The 22,714-nt window shown below is 39.3% G+C and overlaps 1 protein-coding gene across 1 annotated transcript; it reads right to left on the bottom strand.

The window, feature by feature from the left end:
* Positions 1–8,739: 8,739 nt before the first annotated feature.
* LOC139205260 (galanin receptor type 1-like) lies at positions 8,740–17,188 on the bottom strand. Its single transcript, XM_070835424.1, has 3 exons — positions 16,523–17,188; positions 16,366–16,431; positions 8,740–9,219 (listed from the first exon to the last, which is right to left on the bottom strand). Exons 1-3 carry the CDS (start codon positions 17,186–17,188, stop codon positions 8,899–8,901), a joined length of 1,053 nt encoding a protein of 350 aa, XP_070691525.1. The 3' UTR covers positions 8,740–8,898.
* Between the last annotated feature and the right edge of the window lie 5,526 nt (positions 17,189–22,714).

Raw genomic sequence — 22,714 nt, forward strand, 5'->3', positions numbered from 1 at the left:
AGCTGAATCTGGTGGGATTAGTGTTAGTGTATTAGTCTGGTGAGCGAAAATCTTGAGTTGATATTGGTACCATAGGAGAAGTCAGGGCATCAGCAAACGCTTTTGGATTTATCCCTTTACAACCAAATTTAATGGAAATCCATCAAACAGTTGTTGAAACATCTCACTCACGTTGACCCCTTGATGTCGATAAAAATGCTCTCAGCGTGTACTACATGATCCACTTAGTGCAGAACTAATGAAACACACTGAACCCAGAGATTAAATTTGACACTGACTGCTTTTATAGTCTTGTTTACTTGCATCTCTATACGTCGATGAGTTGGAGTTGTAAAGCCTTAGAATGAGAAAATTTCCTCCTGCTCATGTTCCCCCATATTTGCGTTGACCTGATAGCTATCGTACCACCTATAAGATTTGTTCTGTTCGTTAAGCTTGCCTGTTAATATCAAATGTTGACTGCAAAACTCACTTAAAGGGGTCTTGGTAGCAGGCTAATGACTCTGGAAGCTGTCACATGTTGCTAATGAAGTGTGGAGGTCTGTGGTCATAATGCGTCAGATCAGTGTACTACTATAAGATAGATATTATGATCATATTAATATTCCAGCCTGTGTTCCTGCAGATAGTACAGTAGGTGTTCCGTTCAGCGTGACTGGGAATAGCTGATGTCTCAGCAGTGGAGTGAAGGAGAGGGAATTAATTCCGTCATCAGGGGCCTCTTCAGCCTTTGTAGCCATGAGGGCAAAACCGGACCTGAATACACATCAGCCAATTTGCTGTCAAGCGTCAAAACTGTATAGCTGGCATTAGGAACAATCTTAATCCCTGTTCAGGGTCACTCAATATATCTGATCTGATCTGAAGTGTTGCTAACAGGGTTTCTCTTAAATTTAGCCAAACTGACAGAAAGCACAAGTCAGTAAATAAATAAACTGATTGGATTAGACTGGATAAAACTGTTCGCACTGCTTACATTAGTTACAAAAATGTGAATTTTCATTATCATTATTAGCACTAACTGACTAACATTTGCTCTTGTCTCCCTGCTATGGCTGAAATTAGTATTGAAGTGGTTCCAAGTCTCGGGTTACAGCAGGGCTTCGGTCCTCGATGTAAGTAGTGTGCTCTCCCATAATGTGCTTCTATCCTTGTTGCAGCATACTCTCCCAGATAAAGACTGGATTGCCAATAGGACAGTTACTCTGAATCAATTGAATATGTAAGGAGAAGAAACTAAGCTAAACATTTACATTTCACATTTGTCTTCCTCTGTTGTGAGGCTGCATGTGCCTTTGTAAAATATTTTGGTATTATGTTTTAGTGAGTCAGCCCATGCTGTTTCCCTAATCCTTTAGATGTGGCTGCGGTGTGCCCATGCATCACATGATCACAGTGGCTTGAAAGCAATGCACCACAAAGAGAAAGAAAACCCTGCTTCAAGCTTAATATTCTGTCACTATCAGTTGCAGAAATATATAAAAAAAAAATTAAATATTGGTTGCGAGCTTTCTTGGTTCTACCTACAATAATTTGTTGGATTAACTTTTCTGCTGTTAATTGCAGTTTGTTTTTGCCAGCAGCAAACACGTCATTTTTTAAGTTACATTTACTTAACCCAAATTAACAAAAAAAAAATGATTTCAATTAGTTCTGATTTTTACATGCTGTGCTCTAACCATGTCTCCACTTATCGTGCATCATTCATAATTACAAGAGCACAAACATTCACAGCATGATGTTCACCTGCTCTGCAGAATGGCAGTAGCTCAGATTTCCAGACTGCAAAGTGCAGCACATGCTACTGTCTGTCATGAGCAGACAATTATGTAAACACAAAGGTGTGGAAAAGTGAGCTAAAATTCAATGCACATCATTCTCTGGAAAGCTAGGATGAGCAAATTCAAACTGAATTCATGTTTGTGGTAAATACAGCTTGTCTTTCATCTAACAGACGACTTAGAGAGGTGCTGCGCACTTAAATGTGTTTTTGTGCTTTAAACTGAATAATGTGACTGCACTGTGCATGATAGTATATCAGTCCTGGTGTTAGTATTGACATTTCTTACCAAACATATAAAGAGAGAGAGAGAGGGAGACGGAGAGGAAGAGAAAAAGAGAATAACAGAGAGCGCAGAGCTCCGGCTTCAGGCATTACTGGCGCTGAAGCCAACAGCTCATATTGACAAGGCAAACTGATACGGCACAGTCCTCCACCACAATAAGCAGACTTAAGGGACATCTGGATTCTGTGCCTTGTGATTGTGTCGCCCTTCCTTTTTTCTCTGGTCATGGAATCATAACACTGAACTCCTGCCTCACACAGCCTTGCCCCTAACCCCCTCAGCCCCTTATACGCTTTTTAGCATTTTCAAATGAAGGCACTGGGTGGATTTAGGCTTAAACCTGTGGGTGAAGTTACACTTTAAAGGCAGAGCGTGACTCTAACGAAAGTAAGCTAGTATAAAAAAAACCCCACTTTCTACTGCTGGAGGATTATTCCACAATACTGATGAGAAAACTGGTCCCTTGTTTGTTCTGTACACAACTGCTGACTCTCTGAAGGCCTTCTCACAACACTGCACAGCAACCACCCTGACAACCACCCACCTGAAAGGTCGCTCCCTGAAACAGTAAAGCAATTTTAAAAGCAGCAGCTGCTAAGATTACATCATTGGTACAGCTCTCTTTCTCTCTCTCTTAAATGGCAGATTGCAAACAACTTGAAGATGCAGACAGACACCTACTGTACAGTGTGTTACATCACATCATTTCCACCCTATGTCGGACAAAGCCTGTTTGCAAATCAAATCAAAAACCACCCACTTTCCACAGCAGTAGCTGTCATAGTCTTCTCAGAGGACATGTTTTGTGCTACTGGGTTAGCTCCATGGGGCTTTACAAATTTTCTCTCCCTCATACCTTGTCTTAGTGTGTGCTTTGTGCTGGGTAAAACTCACAACAGTCTGTCGCTGAACCGCAACTCAAATTTCTCTGCCATTCTTGTGCAATTAGCTCGTTAGCGTTAGCAGTAAGTCTGCCTTGCCTTGTGGTCAGGACTGGGTGGGCTTTATTACAGCCCTGTAAGAGCCACAGACACCACATTTATGTCACGTTGTTATGAGAATTTCAAGAAACATGGCAAAAACACTTCTAAAATGAGTGACATGTCCTGCCCTCGACTGCAAGTAAGAACACTGCTGAAGCCTGTATGAGACTGGCCAAAAAAGGAAAAAGAAAATGCATTAAATTAGTTTTGTGGAAGTTGTGGGAATTATTTGTGGGCTTATTTGCATTATAATGAATCATTTGAAAGGTTAAATGCAGCAATTCACACACTTGGCAATGAATGACCTTTCCAGGCTTCTGTTTTGATATTGTTTCTCCTGTCTGCACTGCTGCTCAGTCAAGCTGAACTCGAATCCATTCTTGCTCCATCAGTCTCTATTAGATAACAGCCAGTTTAGAGGAAATGAGGTGGCACTGTCTGTACGTGGGTAGTGTTAGCAATTTATATATGAACAAGTGAATGAGCGATCTTTGAGTCTACGTGTTAATAGCGTCTTTGGTCGAGTGTCTTCTACTGCGTGCAGTGAGAGCACTTTGTGACCTTTCCTTGTGTAAAAAACAGTGCAAGTGGCACTAAGCTTTTGTGCTGATCTCAAGGTGCGATCGTAAAATTAGCAGTAATATGCCTTTTCCTCATGGGAAAGGAAATAAAGAAGCTTTATGGAATAGATGGCTAAAAAAACACATGGGCACAAATGAAGTGTTACTCACGTATTCATCATACAATTCATATTGGATTTCTTTCATGAAAGGAGAATCAGTTCATTAGTTTTTAATGAAAGGATAGTTATGAGTCATTATCACTCTACACAGCTCTAGTATGAACTATAACCATAGCTGTGATACAACCGGGTGAAATCATCATGCATCATTAATCCCAAAATGGTAATTTGAGAGAGGCTGCTTTTAAAGACGGACTAATATCACAAGAGTCGTAATTCTTCTGTTGCAGTAGCTACCTGCGTGATATAACACACAATAGAAAAGTAGAAAATTTGAGAATAAAATAACGCTATAAATGGCACTGACGTCTGTTTGATTCACACTTATGTATTAATGATCTGGGATGGTAAGTAGGCAGCCAAACCAAGAAGCATGTACCCATGTATCTCACCTAGACTTGACCAACAGAGTTGTGCCTTGCATTAAGTTTATTGAATTTGTCCAGCATCAATAGAGCAGCACTCGCTCTCAAAGCTTAATCACCCACTGCACGAATCACAATGTGTTTGTTGCCTCAATGTTTAATGCATGCTGATAAAAAAATAGTTTTCCTGTAGAATGTTTGACGTGATTGAGCAACGCTGTCAGAGCCGAGTTCTACATGAAATGATTTGGATTTGTTAGTTGTGCACATAACAGCACCTCATTTCAACAGAAGGAACCAGTGTGTTTCTCTCTGTGTGTGTGTATAGTAGCAGATGTATTCTACTGCAGGTTTTAATCAACCATAGAGATTATTTTTACCTAAAATATTTACCACTCCACCTTCACAATGTATTTAAGGTGGTAGGGAAAGCAAATAGCAATTTCAAACTGAGGATACTAGATGAAAAGCTTCGTGATAATCAATTCATCCTCTGGGCATGACCATGCGGAGGTTTTAGAAATACCAAGGTCCATAACCTGGGCTTGCTAAGAGGGTCCGAGGCGCACACACACATACACACACACAGGTTGTGATGGTGATTAGATGAACAAGTTGTTAATCTTGCATTATGCAATATCTTGCATGCATGTGTTTTTAGGCAACTATTTCATAACTTTTCTTATATACTCCTCAGAAAAAAATACCTTGGCAACCATGCCTCTAGGGTGCATGGATAGCTGCACGCTGTTTCATGCAAATCCATTTAACAGCTCTCCAGTCATTTCAGTCAAAGCCCAAATTTCAAAAAGGTGGCACTAGAGGAGTTAGTGGATTACCAAAGTCATTAGGTTGCGACTACTGAGGACCATGAATATTTGTGCAAAACTGTCATGGCATGTCTTGACAGTGGGACCTCATAAAAAAACATAGCTCTCATTTTGAATCCATGTGGTTTCATTTTCTACAAAAAAAAAAACAACCATCTCCCTTGTTTCCTGTGGACCTGATTGTCATGCCGATAACCTAATGTCGCTTGTATAATCTAATTTCAGTATTTAATTTCAGTAGCTCATTTTTACTATTTTATTCATGACCCCTCCAGTACCAGACATCATGGGAAGATGGCTGTTTTCTCAAACCTCCTCGGGATCACAGGGTTGATTTAATGCCAGGAAATGTGCTCCACTAGTGTGTAACCACCAACAAAAAAAATAGCTCTGAGGGGAACCCAACTGGTGGGAGCCTACACTGCCATTTTCTTTCTATTGGTCGACATGTACTGTGACAGCGAGGAGGTGAAGGTTGTTTTGTATCAGTGGGGCTGAAGAAAAGCTCCTTTTATAGAAATGAGGACCTCAATGAGACTTGAGAACAGCCTTTTCAGACACTGAGGAATTTTAAAAATGTAAAGCAGGTATTGTTTATGGAATAAAAAACATTTCTCCAAGGAAATGCCACAAAGTTTAATATAATTATATTATATGAGTAGCACTGCATATAGACACATTCAAAAGCCTGGACATATTTCAAAATACCATCCAGATATCGAGTATTTTAAAGAGCCTTAACTGTTTCTCACATGTTGCATTTCAAGCACAGCAAGATTAGACAGAGAAGAAAGTAATTATTTTTTCCTATTCTGGTAAACTATTTGATTCAAATGGTACAGCTGAATTATACAGGTAACAAGGTTGAAAAGACACACCAGGACAACCTCAGTAAAACACATAAAGCACTGAAAATCTGTACAAACAGTATCATCTCAGAGAATGAATAAATAAAAACTGAAAAAAATGTGAATCCCTCATGAAACCTGTACTAAGAAACAGCACCTTTATCTCAGGCCCTCACTCAAATGTTTGTGCTGGCTTTCACATCATGTCTTTTTAATGTTGTATCGTAGCTTTTTTTATCACAAAACTGTAATGATGTCTCGCTGTCTTGTTGTCTTTGCAAGATGAAATGGAACGCTTTAGAATACAGCCCGCGAGTTACAGTAAATTTGTTTTTGTTCTCAGTATCTAACATGCACCCAGATCCTATCGAGACCTTCAGATCTTCAAGTTATCCTGCTTCTATACTGTGTAATTATGCCGAAATTAGCCATGTTACATATTACAGTCCCTATGCCCAATATTAAGTTTGTAATTGAAGTGAAAAAAGGGGTTTCAAGAAGTGAACTGTTTTAATCTACAACCCGCACACACCATAATTACACTGTGTAATAAAGGAGCTTTCTCATACATTTTCAATGCTTTTAAGAATTTATGAATAGCCAAATGAACTTAAACTAAGATTGTATGTGAGTTCAAGTATACATATTGGACTCCTTAATAATCTATGGTATGATATTACAGAACATAGAAGCTGGTCTAGGTTCTTCTTTAACATCAGTTTTGACTGTTCCTACATTGGACACCATATCAATATTTTATCATCATTTTAAAAACATAAACATAATTATGTTATAGCTTAAGTGCTCTGTCCTTACACTGTAATTTCCAGAAGTATTTTTTGGAAATATATCAAAGTATCAACTGTTCCCCATTCTGCCTGTAGTGAATAATATTATCATGTGATCACTTGCTCTTCCTCTTACCTGTCTCAGTGTAGGTGTGGAGTAAATGATTATACTGAGACCCCATATACACAAAGTAATTGCATTGTAATTTCTGGGCTGTAACCTGAAGTGCTATAAAATGAAACAATGTATTTTCCGCTGAAAAGATATTCTTTTGTTCATGTGCTCTTTATATTGGGAAATTTGAAGGAAACAACATTGTATTCCACTTTGGTATCATTTGACATAGTACCACGAGTCCACAATAATCTCACTAGCCAAAGGTGTTTCCCTTACACCTCCTGGGGTTGGTTTCCATGTAAATGTCCTATTTGAAAATAAAAATCAAAAAATCCTCCGTCCTGTGTGCGCATGAATGAGCATCACCGTCTGCACAGTCAGTGCTATAGTGAGCAAAGTCATCGGCTGCACCTCCTCTGCTCTGTGGGAACAGTCCTTGACCGTCACGTCTGAGATCCTCGCTGACAGGAAGGATGAGTCTGCTGATGACACTGATCAGTTCCTCCTCTCTTGGAAACCAGCAGGAGACTTACTCCCCACTGTGGCATTGCGTTGCCTAACCAGAAGCTGAAAATCCACACCGAACTTAACTTTTCAGGTAAAGAGTGAATTCAAATGAACAGATTCAAAATCCACAACTTCCAAAGATGTACGTAAACACTGTGCGATACTGTAGGTCCAAGTTTAAGGTCTCATCCTTAGTATTTTTTTCTTTTTTTGTCATACTGAGGTAAAGCTGCTGTATGGAGGCTTGGCACATCACAAACATATGGCATACAACACCAGTACTCTTCATTTCCACAGGATCTCCTGTTGGATTTTTTTTTTTTTTTGTGGTTAGAAAGATGGCTACCAGCTAACAGCCTGGCTCAGTCATACAGCACGACACAATCTGCAAACAGTTTACATAGTATAATAGTCAAATATAGAGTGAGGCTTTTACAGGCGCATGTGAATCTGTACTATTTACAACCAAATCTTTTTTTTAAATACAGACTTTAATCATACGGAGTGCAACAACAATGGTCGTTTTTTAATATCTACAATGGCAGCCTTTGATCAACTGTGTTGGGCGAGTAACAAGTAAAAATGTAATGTAATCTTTTACTCTTTACATTATTAGCCCAGCCCCAATGGGCCTTTTGACAACTGAAAAACTCCACACCCACACATTGCATCTTCTGTATTTAATGTGTTTAATGTGAGGACAAACAAGTAGTTTAACAAGGTGCCAGCCAACAGTTTGGAGGTACTGTGGGCTATCTGCAGACTATCAACAGCTAGCTTGGCACCAGGGACTGCATGCTGCACTCCAGGGGCCGGTTGCACAAAGATACCTGTCTGTACCTTTGAGTCAGACGTGCTTGTGGTCTGCTAAAATTGTTGTGGAGTGAGCGATGAGAAGGACGGTGAGCCTTTAGAGACCACATTAACCTGTTTATTTGTGAAACTGACCACTTCAGTCCTCTTCACACACGCTCCAACTCTGAAGTAGAGCCAGCTAAGTTTAATGTGACATGTAAAGATCACTTCACATATGTCACTATGTCATATGTCAATACAACATGTAAATTGTCTGGAATAACACCATGTAAATTTACGACAATTTTAGAGTTTACAGGGATTTAGAATTATAATCCCTTACTCGTTCCTGAAAAAAGTAATTAAAGCTGTGTAAAACATTACTAAGCAATACTCAAAACTGTTCTTCAGACAGAAAAGACACATTCAAACCACAGTTTTACTGCAGCAGGTGCTTCTGTTATGACTCAATATGATGCAACTCTTAGTATTTGTCAAAAGAGTCTACCAATTAAGAGCTTTAATACTTTTGAAGTCTGAAAGTACAGTTTCCTCATATGTTTAACGTACTGGCTTGTGAATATACCATGATGTAAATGATGTCTACAGTCAAAATGATTTTCACTTTACAGAGGGGATTATTTTCCTGAGTTTCAGACTCCACAGGCTTTTATTATGAAGGAGGAAATGCAGGACACAGACTGGTCCTGCAGCCACAGTGGCTTTATCCCCTTTGGTCCAGGTTTAGTGTACAGCGCTTACGTGGAACAAGTCTGTTGCCTCTGGCACTCTACAATGAGTTTTAGTGTGACAGTCACCATAATGAATTTTCATATCACCATCCACACCTTGTCAGTCAAACATTGGTGCAGTTAGTGGAGGGCGGCGTGTCCGCTTTGCTGCGGATCTCCTTGATGTCGTTGAGCGGGGAGTCACTGGTACCCATCTGACATTTGAACACCTGCTTGTAAGCTTTCCTGAAGTTCTCTGACAGGAAGGCATAGATGACCGGGTTGACAGATGAGTTGCTGTACGCCAGGCAGTGGGCCGCCACCCGTAACACGAAGGAGGCCTGGTTCAGCGGGAAGGTCCCAAACTCCACCCAGAGGTGAACGACGTGATGAGGGAGCCATGACAGGCAGAAAACCACCACCACCACTAAGACTGTCTGAGCAGTCTGGCAGAGAATTAGTGAGAGAGAACAGAGAGGAGGAGGAGGAGAAAGATTTTAGTAAGTGCCCTCAGGGACAGCAGTGACTACATTAATACTTTACGCAGGTTTAGCTTTTATCGAGGATTAAGGAAAAAACTTAGGTTTTGAGAGGTTAGTGCCTTGGAGAGCTCATCTGTTATGCTTCTGCTCTATTCGTCTTTACTCTTGTTCATTACGTGCTATTGCAAACCAAAACTTTGCCATGTACCATCTGCAGACTACAAATTCACCTTCCAACAGTGCACCTCTAGGCAATGATTCTATTTCTGTGTTACTTCCACTGAATGATTACGTGATGACCCTTTCATGTTTTAATACAGATTGATGATACAGATGTGTTAGCAGGGTGCTAACAGCCTGGTGCTAATCAGAGACAAATGAATGATTCCAGAGTCATTTTTTTGTCCCACCTGACACATGCTGCTGGGCAGGTATTTGGTATTTGAGTTTTTCACCTAAATCAGCTGCCTGCTGGGGCTGATTGTAGAGTTGTGGGCCAAAAAACTTGTGTAAAATTAAACTGACCAAGCACCACATAAAACACCACTACTACTATTGACATTTCACTCGTCAGGTCCAGCAGCAATCCTGTTGATGTTTAGATGGCCCTCATATCAGAACTGGCCATGATGCAAATGGTCACGCTATCATTTATTCAGCTGTGCAGTAAATAAAAGATATGGTCCACTTATGGATGCAAAGACAATAATGTGTCTGATCTAAATCTGTCTAATTCATACATCACAAAGATTCTTCTTCAGGTCTGTATAGAAAGCTCATCCATAAGGCTTGTTAGGCCTTGGGCTTTAATATGGTTAACAATGACAAATGTGAATTGACAATGGCAGAATAAGACTTCACTGCACAAACTGAGATCAATCTGTTCTGCTGCTACATATCTTACATAACCACCAATCCACATGAGACACAAAATCAGATGAAATATAATATTATGTACTGTAAAATGATGACTGTGTTTGAACTAAAATATGCACATGGTAACTTGTTACAATTATGGCAAAGCAATTTTATAGAACATCTAAGATTTAAGTGGTGGATGTTATTACCTTGTGCATGACTATCAGTAAAGCCAAAGGCTACAGCTGGAAAGTGTTGTCATAAAAAGCTAATTGCATGCTGCCTGATCTCCCGACCCCATCCACTGCATTTCTAGGCGGCAAGTGGATTTATTCCAGAACTAATCAGTTCCCATCATAGAAAATCTAACTGAGAGAGAGAAGAAAAAACAATAATCCTAGTTTTCTTCAAGGACAGTTAGAAATGATAAATGAAAAACAACATGATAAAAAATGATACAAGTGTAATGCTGTCGTATTCAAGCTGCCATAGTAGCCAGATTCTATCATGATCAATTGAATCTAATGTGTCCAATATCTCTCTTTCCCTCAGCATAACAAAAAAGTCTTTCATACTGTTTGACAGTGCCTCATATGAATTCTGCTATCAATGTGTTCCAACACTTCACTGAAGTGATATCACAATTCTAATGAGTGAAACATCCCAAGATGAAACTTTTGTGGCTGAACTATTATATGAAATAGAAATTTCAAATGTCGTGCAGCTCATTTTACGCATGAGAATTACATACTGCATTCAGAGCATTACATTTCTGTGGCTTTGAACAATAGTTGATAACACAACATGTACCAAAAGTACAAAAACATGTTCCAACGGTAAAGAACTGAAAAGCAGAGTCTCACAATGGCACAAAGTGTTTTCTGCTCTAGTTGGTGAACATGTTTGGCACACGTTTGATGCTTGAAAATGCAGGGTTATGTTCATGTCCAACTCTGTTGAAGCTGCACTTACCAGTATTTTTCATAAAAACGAGTAATAAAATGACAAACGTACAGAAAATTATCACCCAGCTGTGCAGTTAGCCTCACCTCCATGAGTGGTTCTGGATTTCTTTTCCTAATTGAATCAAAACAGAGCTGCAGGGAGAGTTCATATTGACTTGGATTCATCAGTCAAAATGAACGCACAATAGAAAACAGCTTTTAAACAGCTTCACAAGGCAATACATCAGTGTTGATATTTATAGTTGCTGCACTTTCCCCAAATGTCGTGTTTTTTAAAATGAATGCAAGTATAAATAGAAATAGAATGACAGAGCGACAGCTTTAATTACAAAAAGTGAACTTTACAACTCCAAAATATATTAGGTGTGAATACAGATGTACCCTGAGACTCTCAACTGATGATTAGTGTGACATTAATGATAACATGTTTGTGCATAGTGTCGCTCTGCTTGTAAACCTGTGATGAAAGTGCACCGTATGGATAATATCAGGGATAAAGGTCACTGACTGGACCATATCCAAGCTGAAATGAAAAGTCAATATTGGCCTGAGATATCAGCCCAACCATAATGCACAATCACACACACATAAATACAAAATCTCCCATTAGGCTGAGAGAGGTTCCCACAGTTTTAGCGGAGCAGCATGTCCATCACCATGCTTTGTTTGGATTACACATTCATATCTTCACCTCAACACCCTGAGAACCATCAGTTAGGCTTATTTAAACAGCAGCATCACCACAGGGAGGAAGAACTAATAACAATAAATCAAAAGCTGTTAGCTGGTTATTGATATTAACATTACATGAATCCATCTCCTTATTATTTAGGATGTCATTGAATCACAGTTCAGTAATGTGTTCATTGGGAGAAAGTCAAAATATTTGGACCTGTTTTTTTTTCATGTCTGAATGTTTCCTCATCAGTTTTTTAATAATTACATAAAAAAATGTAAAATGCACAGAAAACAGGTGGAAGGCAGTGCACTTACTGACATCGCTACAGAGGTTCATTTATTATTTATAGAGGTTTTTCTGTTTTATTCCAGATATTACAATTGTTTTTGCAAGGTTTTAGTCCTGCAGTAACACAAACATTAGCTTCTCCAGCAGACCAGCATCACGTCACATCAACCAGGTTGTACTCTGGGTTATTTAGCATAGTATTTCCTCACATTTAACACACCAAAGAACAATATTTAGCTTGTTTTTGTTACCAGTTGTAAAAATTGGTTTGAAAAAGCTTTTAGGAAAAGAAAGGACGCTAACTGAGACGATGCACTTCCCTTTTGGGGACAAGGAGAACATTTTGAATATATTTGGGGAACATCTTACACTAGGGTCCCCCCAAAGTTATCACCACCCCTCTGGCTGCAGCCTCAAGACCCCAAGTCATTTACATATCCCTGAATGAAAAAGTAATAGCTATCAAAAATCAATGAATCACTATTCCCAAAAACTAATTAAGAAAATGAAATTGCACAACTTATTTTTCTAATCAATTTTTTCATTGTTTTTTAAGTTCAATCATATTAATTTAGGTCCTTTCTTATGTTCACTGACATTTGTAGACGTAATTTTGTAAGAACGTTTCTTAGATCATATAACTTAATTTCAGTTCATTCAACTTAAATCAATATTTTAATTTTTTTAAATATTTCTTTCAGTTAATTCAACTTAACTTTTGATGTTCATTCTTTTTAATGTCTTTATGAACAATATAGGGGATTAGGGGGGCCAGTGCAGTGACATACATAATATATTAAAGAAAAACAAACTCCTTGTTGGGGACTCTTCCTACTGGCTGGTCCCCAGACGTGAAGTCTTGAATTGTGGGTTTGAGTTACATTTTTAGGACTTTAAAGCACTATAACTAAGCATTTAATGTTGTGTTGTCCACTGAGAAATGATGTGATGATGTGTGATGCTGAGTGACGCTGCAAATTCATCCATGTAGCACAGTCAGGATAGTAACAAATGAGCCAGTCTCTGAAGCTTTAGCCATCCCCATTTCAGTTTAAACATGCTGTTAAACAATTTCAAGGCGGATTGGCCAAATATTCATTTTCATAACTAACCATAACCATCTGTGTGCTCAGTCTGGGTGCCTGAGAGAAAACTCCTAAACCTACAGCACTAATTCCTGGCTTTGTAACCTCTGGTTCGGCACTGAGAATCCATTAAAAATTGTATTATTTGCCAAGAAAAATCAATTTCCAAGTAATCCCATAAACATTAACTAGGAGCCATAAACCAAATATCAAGGGATTTATTTGACATAGGTTTGCTACTTTGTACAAAGGCTTCCAGAAAGATTAAACCAGATTTAGAATGTCTCGTTTGACTTTTGGAGGCTGTCTGATTCCTACTGCAGGTGCCTGAGGATTTGTTTAGATGTATTTCACCACAGCAGTGGGAGTAACCTTCCTCTTCCCAGCTGTCACTAACATTGTATTTCACAGGCATAGCGGTGAGCTGCAGAGACCCAAGTAAACCACAAAAACTATTGATTAAACACTTATTTGAACACACTACCTCTGCTCTCCACTAAGGACACTGTGTGGCCCACTGGCATTTGTTTATTTGTCACATTTGACGTGCCTTGGAGCATGCCTTGCTTCTGTGTCATATCCCCTAATGCTTTAAGACAGTGCATAAAAGGAGCTTGCAAATATTACACCAACCTCATTGTTAGGTGATAATACTATTCTGATTCAGAACAATCAAGCCTAAGCTGGTTTAGATTGTCATTCAGAGGGCGCTTTCTTAGAGTTTATAAAGATTGGAGGCAGTCCAAAGGTTGAAAAAGTCTCCTCACCAGAACCTTTAAAGGTGCTTTCAAACAAAGAGTGGCAAGGAAAGGTTAGAGTCTCTAGTGAACATGCTCAGCTCTTTGCAGTACTTATTAGGGTTAAAGTTTTTCAAGTTGCTGCTACAGCTGCCAGTGTGACCATGGCAACCACTACAGGAGACAACTTTACAAGAATGTGTGCTCTTTGAATTATTCACCTGTTATTCTGGGACAATCACCAACATGATGCAAATCTAATCTATGTGAACTGTGTCATATTGCTCTTTTTTCTATTCTATGCTGCAATATGTTCTGTTTAGCTGTGTAGTGAGTTGGTAGCCCAGCAACTGTTACCTGTATGAAAGCCAAAACACTTTAATATTTGCCTCACATTCACCCATTTCCACACACACTCACACACTGATGGCAAAGCACTGACCTGACCATTGGGAGCAAATGGGGTTCAGTGTCTTGCTCAAAGACAAGTAAACATGTGGTGTGTGTGTGATCAAACTGTCAAACAGTGCTCCAAAGCCATCCCATATTGTTACCTTTAGACAGAGCTAGCTGTTTCCAGTCTTTATGCCAAGCTACACTTATTAATCTGTAGGTGTTTATTGACAGTCAAGACATGTGAGTGTATTGATCTCTTCACCTAACTATTCACAAAAAAGTGAGTAACCGTGGTTCCCAAAATCTTGGACTGGCTGTGAAATTCATATTTCTGATATTGGTGACAGCTGGAAGACACAATAGCATGATTAGGTAATGCTGACGAGCACTGAAATAAGACTGGGAAAACTATGGTATGCTTTGTTACCTTTTTACAGCATCTCAGTTAAAGTGCAGAGAAAGCAGCCAGGCAGGTAAGTCATCATGGGACCCAGAGACACAACAGGTGTCAAAACTACTTTCCTCTTGAAAATGTGTTTTGCATGGCAGCACTCAATACGGCTTTGAGTGCTTTCATTTACAGTTCATCTCTAACCCCTTTTAAAGCATTCTGCTGGCCTATGAAGTATTTGTTATTTCTGACTTATTAAATTAATTACTGTATTTCCAGTCGAAACAGACTGTGCTGTAAGAGTATGCATACAAAACCAACCTACTGGCATAGATAAAAGTTATACAATGCACAACAAGAATAACGATAAAGTGGCTTAACTATTTGCTTCCCTGTGAAAATGTATTATTCGCTGTCTGTTGATTGTACAAGGAATGTAGTACGCTATACTCTCGTCTCACCATTAAACATTTTCCTTGGCAAAACAGGCACTTACTGCCCAGGAGTCTTGACTTTGGCACTGGCACCATAAGAAAATCTTCATGTCACAGCTTTCAATGTTAAAATCAATCATTTTTGGCAACATTACATCAGTTTGAGTGTTTGCACTGCATTTTTTACGACATTAGTTATAGTTTAACAGTAGCTACCCCACCAAGATAATTTATGTATTACAGTCAGCTTTAATGCACTGTTTGCCATCTGTTTATCACAAAGCTGTCAGTGAAACATTCCCTCTGTGCCTTCGTGATCCACAGTGAACACAGTAAATCAACAGAATATCTGAAATTCCTGTTCCACCTCCTGCAGTTGTTTTAAGTCTCATGCAATTAAGTGTGTGTGTAGGGAGGTTTAGATATAAGCACATCTACAATCTCATCAATCCCTCCCCTCCCAGCAGACCAGGGGTCTGTACTCCTGGCTCCATAGCATAACCTTGTTATCAGATTGTGCCACTAAACTGACCAGCTGTGAAGAACAATAAACAGACAGACAGATTGGCAATCTGGCTCTCTGGGAAGCTAAATGACCTCCACCAAGAATAATGAAGCCTAGATGGCAGTTTGATTGCACATTGCCTTTTGGCCACTTTGTTCGAGTGTGTCGGATAGCAGTAAGCATTATAACATTAATAATAATCAGTTTGGCCCTAAGGAAACAGTTCCTCTGACTGCCTGTTGAATTGGAGGAAATGGCACAGCATATGGTGCAGAGGGTCTAGTCCCCCACTGAATAATATGTGCAGCACCGTGGGTCAGTGTAGCTGTGAAATACAATATATCTTCACAGAGGCCAAGGACACTGTCCCCTGCACCATATGTCAAAAGAAGAAAAGGCTGCATCTTAATGAAAAATCCAGAGAGGTGGAGGGTATTTCAGTGAAGGTACGGCTTGTGTGTGCTCTTCTCTTAAAGATGTGTTCAGGGTGGCACTATCTACCATCATAATCACCATCATTAGCAACATTATCATCATCATTTTTGGCAGATAATAGTGTAATACTCAACTGTACGGCAAAATGTATCACACCAGGAGTATTTTCAGTGATTCTTCAGTAATTCAACGGATAACGAATCACCAAATCTGTCTGTTATCCAGTGTTTATTCAGTGTGTTGCTGATTAGAGTCAGACACGTTTGCAACAACATATGGTTGTAATCCATGACACACACCCCACTCCCAACCCTCAAAAACACAGCTTAATACATACCTTTTTCTTTGATGCCTCTGACTTTTTGGACATATTTCTTAGTTTTTTGTGCAAGTGGTTTAAAACCTGTAAGTAAGGAAATAGAGGAAAGATATATTTGGGCTAGTTCAATCATTTCTATCACTATTAAATTATCCGTGTGTGTAGATCTCCTTACCTTTGCATAGCAGAAGGTAATCAGCAGCAGAGGCAACACATAACCAAAAACAAACGTGCAAACGACATAAACTTTCTTCTGGTTTTGATCCGGCCACACTTCCCAGCAAAAGGTGTGATTCTCTCCTCTGTGGAAAATGTTCTGGTAATACATGATGGGCGCAGCCATGGCCAGAGAGAGTATCCAAATCACCACCACTCCGATCAAAGCATGCTTCGCCACCCGGATAGAGGAGGACTTTCTGGAATGCACGATGGCAATGTACCGGTCCACAGACATGGCAGACAGAGTGAAGATGCTCACCAGCATGGACACAGTGAAGAAATAGTGGATGAATTTGCAAATGAAGGCGCCCAGGACCCAAGTCGGCATCATGTAGATGGTGGACTGGAAAGGGATGCAGAAGAGCAGGTAGGATAGGTCTGCTATGCTCAGGTTGAGGATGAATATGTTGGTAGTGCTCCGTGGTTTCCCTGGTTTGCTCCGGGCCAGCACGGTGATCACCATGGAGTTGCCCAGAACACCGAGCGTAAAGATGAGCCCGAAAACCAGCAGCGTGATGAAATTATCCGTGCCGATCCCGAATAAAAGTTTCTGCTCCTCTTCCTCCGCTCTGCTGACGTTCCACGGCTCTTCCAGGAGCCAAACAGACTCTGTTAAGTTCATGATTTTCGTTTCCCCCCTCAAATGAACTTGCAACTTTGCCAAAATGGTCTGTCTCTCTCTCGTTTTAAGAACAAGGGTTTGTGATCCGGTGCGTCTCCATTAGCGCTCCAGCAGAAACTGTTTTTGCTTTTTTGTATCTTTAATAGCTCAAAGTTTAGCGAAATCCCCCGTTTTATTCTTATAGTCTCACAGTAGTAAAACGTGTAAGCGAATCTCTTAGTCTGATCTAATAACATGTGCAGCAGTCACCAGTCTCGCTGCTGCGCCTCTTGGAGTCTCCTCTCCTGGTGCGCACCTTATGCGTCTGCGCACCGACCGCGCTGATCCACTCTGTAGACTATTTTTCTGCGTCTGGACTTTTCCCCTTACAGTATTAGCAGGGGCTGGGCTACGCCACTCGCGTCAGCAGTCAATATACCACCTCCCAAGAAATGTTGAGGAAAAAAAAAAAGAAGAAATGTTTATCTGGAAACATTTTGTTCTCATCATTTCTGGAACCTTTCGTGTTTAATTTAAATGCCAGAGGCCGATGCCATTTTCTTATTCAGACTCAATTAGTTTTTGACAATGTATGGCAAATGTTGCTGTGATTATCTGCATGCACAGCAGAAATAGCTAAATGAGAAAACAATCACGTTCGGCGGTCTTGCTATGATTGTCCTCTCTGAGTTTCATTTTCTTTTGTGGTGAAGGGGAAATAAGCTTTCTAAAAACGTCCTTTCTCTACACGTCATTCTGGTGACGAGTGTGCATGAACGAAAAGCTTCATACAAAGTAAAAACTTGTCAGAAAATCACTTTATTGAGAAGTTGAACTCTGAAATAAGACTTTAAGCTGCTGAAGATGAGCAGATGCCCCAGAAGTCCAAGTTGAACAGCTATTGATGAAATTTCCATGTGTAAACTGTTGGCTTAACCCTTTAACCTTCTGCTCAACCATATGATAGAGCACATTTTGACTCACTATATCTTATTGAAAACATGTTTTACTTACGACATCTCAACCGTTTGGTAGAGGCCAATATTTCAAAAAATGTGGAGTCTGTTCATAAAAAAACATTGATTTTTGTAATTAGTACCCCAAGGAAATAAAATATATAAAGAATACATTTTTTCATTGCTTTTTTCTTGGTGAGGACGTTAAAGGATGTAGCTCACATAGTCATAGTGTGAAATACTTTATAATGTGCATCTCCAGAAGAACAAATACCTCTAGTTTAGTCTCTGCTGCTGCCATACAATAATTAGCTGAACAAACTGGCCATGTGCAGTTGCCTGATGTGGTCAGTTAGAGCTGGTGTACTATTGGTCTTAGTGATTCATCTATTAGTCCTTATCCTTTTGTCTATAAACTGTCAGAAAATAGTGAAAATGCCCATCACAATTTGTCAGAGCTCAAGCTGATATCATGAGACAGCTTGTTTTGTCAAACCAACAAACCAAAATCCAACGATATGCATTTCACAATCACATAAAACAAAGAAAAGCAGCGAATCATCACAGCTGGAACCAGATCATGCAGGGCATTTCTGCTTGAAAATGACTAAAATGATGAATCAATTATCAGAACACTTCCCAAAGTATATACATATCCAACTGTCTAGTAGCAGCGGAATAATAATAGAAAATACTTTTTCTACAACCTTGAACGTAAAGCCTTGACATAACCCATCCATCAGAATGAGCACTTTATCAGATTTGAATTGATTTAAATTTGGCTGCATCTTTGGGCTCATTGTTGTGGTGTTTGATTGCCAAGTAATGAAACAGATGGCGAAAGCTAGATTGACAAATGAGTCGCACTGACACATCAGCCAATTTAGCTCATTTCAGTTATACCTCACCAGCATATATCACCCAATAATACACCTTTATTCTTAAACCTGCAGTAACTCATTGTTTGGGCCACTTGGTCCAATATTCACTCTCTTGTAGCTCTGATTTTGGTCACTACCAACTCCTGATGCAAATGTCTCTCTCTTTGGCTGCGAAATGCTCCACTATGTGAACTGAATGCTAACTAACATATGGCTGCTGAGCAGCGTAAAGTTTGCTTTCAAAGCTACCTGCTGCAGCTGAAAACAACGTTAGGAGAGCAGCAAGAATGAACCAAAATAGTAAAGTTGTGACCGGGCTCCAGGGATAATTCTTTCATCATCATGTTCATCACAGAGAATAACCGCTTTTACATTGTTGCAAACATTGTTATCATAAAAATACTGATTAAAGCTGCTTAAGTTCCCATTCATGAAGAGTGTGTTTCTGTAGATGCTCTTTGTTGCTTCAGTTACTATCACTGCTCCTTGTACTTCTAACCCACTTCTAACCTCCATCATCTGTTTTTTTTTTAAAAAAGACTCCCCTTGTGCTGCAGGAGTTTTCCCAGGAGAGACTTACTAGACACCAAACAAATACAAACGCTATTATGATATTGATATAACGTTGTGTTGTATCAACCAGTAATACGAAAAAAAAAGCTAATTGATTCTTTTTCAGTTACTTTTATACTATCAAATGCAATGGAAGGACAAAAGAAGAGCTTGTTTAGATCCATCTAACTCTACTACAGACTGCTATGCCACCTTTGGGTATCAGACACTCATCAATCATTTTCCATTTTGTAACATGTTTCATACCACTGACAGATTTTCCATGCAGCAGTGGGAAGTAGTGTTGCACAGCATTTCCTTGCAGACACTGATTGCCACCATGCCAGAAGGCACACTCCTTTTTCGCTGTCCGTTATTTGCCTCTCTATTCCCCTATTCACATCTTTTGTATGGGTTTGTGTCCCATTAGACTCAGCTGTGTTAGAAAATGAAGCAGACGCTGGTTCGAGCTCTGCAGCAATGGCAACAGAGCTGAAACGCATAAGTGAGGATCAGAATAATTCAGTAGTTTCTGTCAGACTTTCAGAGGCCACAAATGCAGGTCTGTGTTTGCCGTTCCTCCCAGCAAACAGAAACTGTACTGACAGGAGGCCAGAGTGGAGGGCACAGCAGCCATCCATCCATCTGGACATTATTAGATTGTATGTAACCTCTCAATGTCAGTATAATTGTTATTCAAAGGTCAGACACACAATAACAACCAATACAAAACAAATAGTTAAAAGGTTATTCTACTGTAATATAATAGAATATAATAGAACATTTTGTGCATACTATTGACATTTTGTACATCCTATACAGAGTATGCAATAGAATACTAATTTCTTCACTGTCTTTGCAATTCAATATGAATACATGTCTACTTTTGTTTGAAAAGTAGGACGTGTTGAGTCTCACAGAGACTTAGTTCAGAATTCATATTTGATAATACTGTATCAATATATATCTGCATGTCTCTATGCTAAATATGAAGCTTCAGCTAGCAGCTGATTAGCTTAGCTAAGCTTGAAGAATGGAGACAGGGCAGAACAGCTACCACCACCTCCAAAGTTCAAAAATTAAGATGTTATGTCTCATTTGTTTAATCCACAAAAAAACCAAAGGGTCAAAATGACAATTCTTTGGATTATATGCCAGCAAGAAAGCGAATAAGCATATTTCCCAGAAGTGATCTTCCAGTGATTTACTGTTGGGCTTCCACATAGTTGGGGGGCTTGCAGGAGACAAATTAAACAAAGAGTTGTCAAAATGAATGCAGGAGAAGTCAAGATATCCCAGCTTCACTCCCCTAGTATGTATCAACCCCACAAAAGTGCTGAATCCTACATTTCCCATAATGCTCCATGACAACTTTTGTTACACTTTCCCTGTTCAACGTCCCAATGACATCGTCGGTCTTTAGTAAGCCCCCTCCACAGCTATTCAACATTATACAACTGCTCTCACAGGCTGAGCAGGACTCCTCATGTGACCCTTTAAGATGGTATCATATCTCAAATATCAACTGTTTCCAACTAAATCATAACAACAGAAACTTTGTTGAAGACTGAAAAAGAGATTTATTACCTACCAGCTGCCTTTACAGTAGCTTTTTTTACCTTTTAAGGATAGTTTATAGATATCTTCCACTAGATGGGGCTGTTTTATATTGAAGACCTGTGTTTAAGACTGTAAAATTCAGCTGTGATGGGAATCTATTGTTGATAACTTAAGGTGTGTTTGAGTGTTTCGGACCTGCTGAATGACACTCCACTGGAGTAATCACCAGTGGAAATAATAATAACAATAATAATAATAATCAGATTTATCAATTCAGGTCATTCAGGTTCATCTCTGTGGTTTGCATGTACAGCTCCAACAGTTGGGGATGCATCTTGTTTGCTGCACATAATAGCATCAGTTTATATGGGTTTCTTGAAGCAGAGGATGCTGTTTTATGAACTAAGAATGTTGTCTCTATTGAGCGAATATCCCTGAATTGAATCACACATGCTGCACTGCGCATTTTCTGCTACAAGGACAAAGCTGGTCAATTTTGAGCATTAGTTTACTGCTATCTCACATGAAGTCTAAAATGAAAAGGCCGTTATGATTTATAGAGGCTTATAGAGAGAGTTGTAGCTTAGAAAACCCCAAATAATAACATTTTATGATTACTTCCATCCGTCAGCATAAGTGGTAAAGACAACAGGGACAGTGGTCACACTGCAACTATAGGTAAACCTTGAATAAAAGTGTGTGTTAGCCTAAGGCAGATATTATAGTGAGCTCTCAACAGGCTGGATGCTGTTTAAGACTATTTAAGAGACACATTCAAACCCCTGAACATCTCTGAATAGGAAATTGCTATTACTATTTAGTTTTCTCCAGAAATGCTAAGTCTTTATATTTTGGCATGAACTCTGGGGATATTCTGGGTATCAGCATCACACATCCGTTCCAGCCAAGCCATATGACATAACTATCAGCTTTATCAGTCAAATCCTGTGTGAATTGAGGGTTTTTGTGTGACTGATTTATATTTATTTCCGTGCCTGGCTTTGCTCTGTGTGTTAGATGTTATCTCAGCTTTTCCCCCATCCAAATGATTAAACTTGAGGTGAAACCAGGTGATGTTTAATATCCATCAGGCTGTCTTGGAGGTCATTAGCCAAATGTGTAGAGATAAGGTACAGTCGTTCATGCAATATCCTGAAGTGCCAATTGGGAGGAAAATACTTTTTAAGCCATATCTGTAACCTTCAACATACAGAGCAGTAAAAAGAGAACTGTCTCATCTTTAAATTACTGGTTCTGAAATCTATTGCATGAATACTGAGGCTGCTGCCTCAATTGCTTTGCCAATTTCACGCTCCCTGTAACGGCTTCATGCTTGGCAAGTGTCGACACTGCTTGTGGATGTTTTATTCAGTCTGTTTTGTACTGAAACAGTTGTGTTTACTCAGTTATTGATTGTTTTGTAACCATGTTTGTCATATAATGTCATTTCTTGCTGTTCTGTATAAACCAACCAAGTCATCAAATATTTTAGCACCGAACTTAATGCTGTGTCTCTTAATATCATCCAAATAGGGAATTTTAATGCTCATTTTGATAACATTGACAATATGTTAAACATAGATTTGAATGAATCAATG

The sequence above is a fragment of the Pempheris klunzingeri genome, chromosome 8 (assembly GCF_042242105.1).
Source record: "Pempheris klunzingeri isolate RE-2024b chromosome 8, fPemKlu1.hap1, whole genome shotgun sequence".
Lineage (NCBI taxonomy): Eukaryota > Metazoa > Chordata > Actinopteri > Acropomatiformes > Pempheridae > Pempheris > Pempheris klunzingeri.

What these genes read in the sequence shown, in the direction of transcription:
- LOC139205260 (XM_070835424.1), bottom strand. Translation starts at nt 17,188, where the DNA reads ATGAACTTAACAGAGTCTGTTTGGCTCCTGGAAGAGCCGTGGAACGTC. An exon ending in TTACCTTCTGCTATGCAAAG is followed by an intron (nt 16,432 to 16,522) that starts GTAAGGAGATCT and finishes CCTTACTTACAG; the next exon opens with GTTTTAAACCACTTGCACAA. An exon ending in CAGAGGCATCAAAGAAAAAG is followed by an intron (nt 9,220 to 16,365) that starts GTATGTATTAAG and finishes ATTCTCTGCCAG; the next exon opens with ACTGCTCAGACAGTCTTAGT.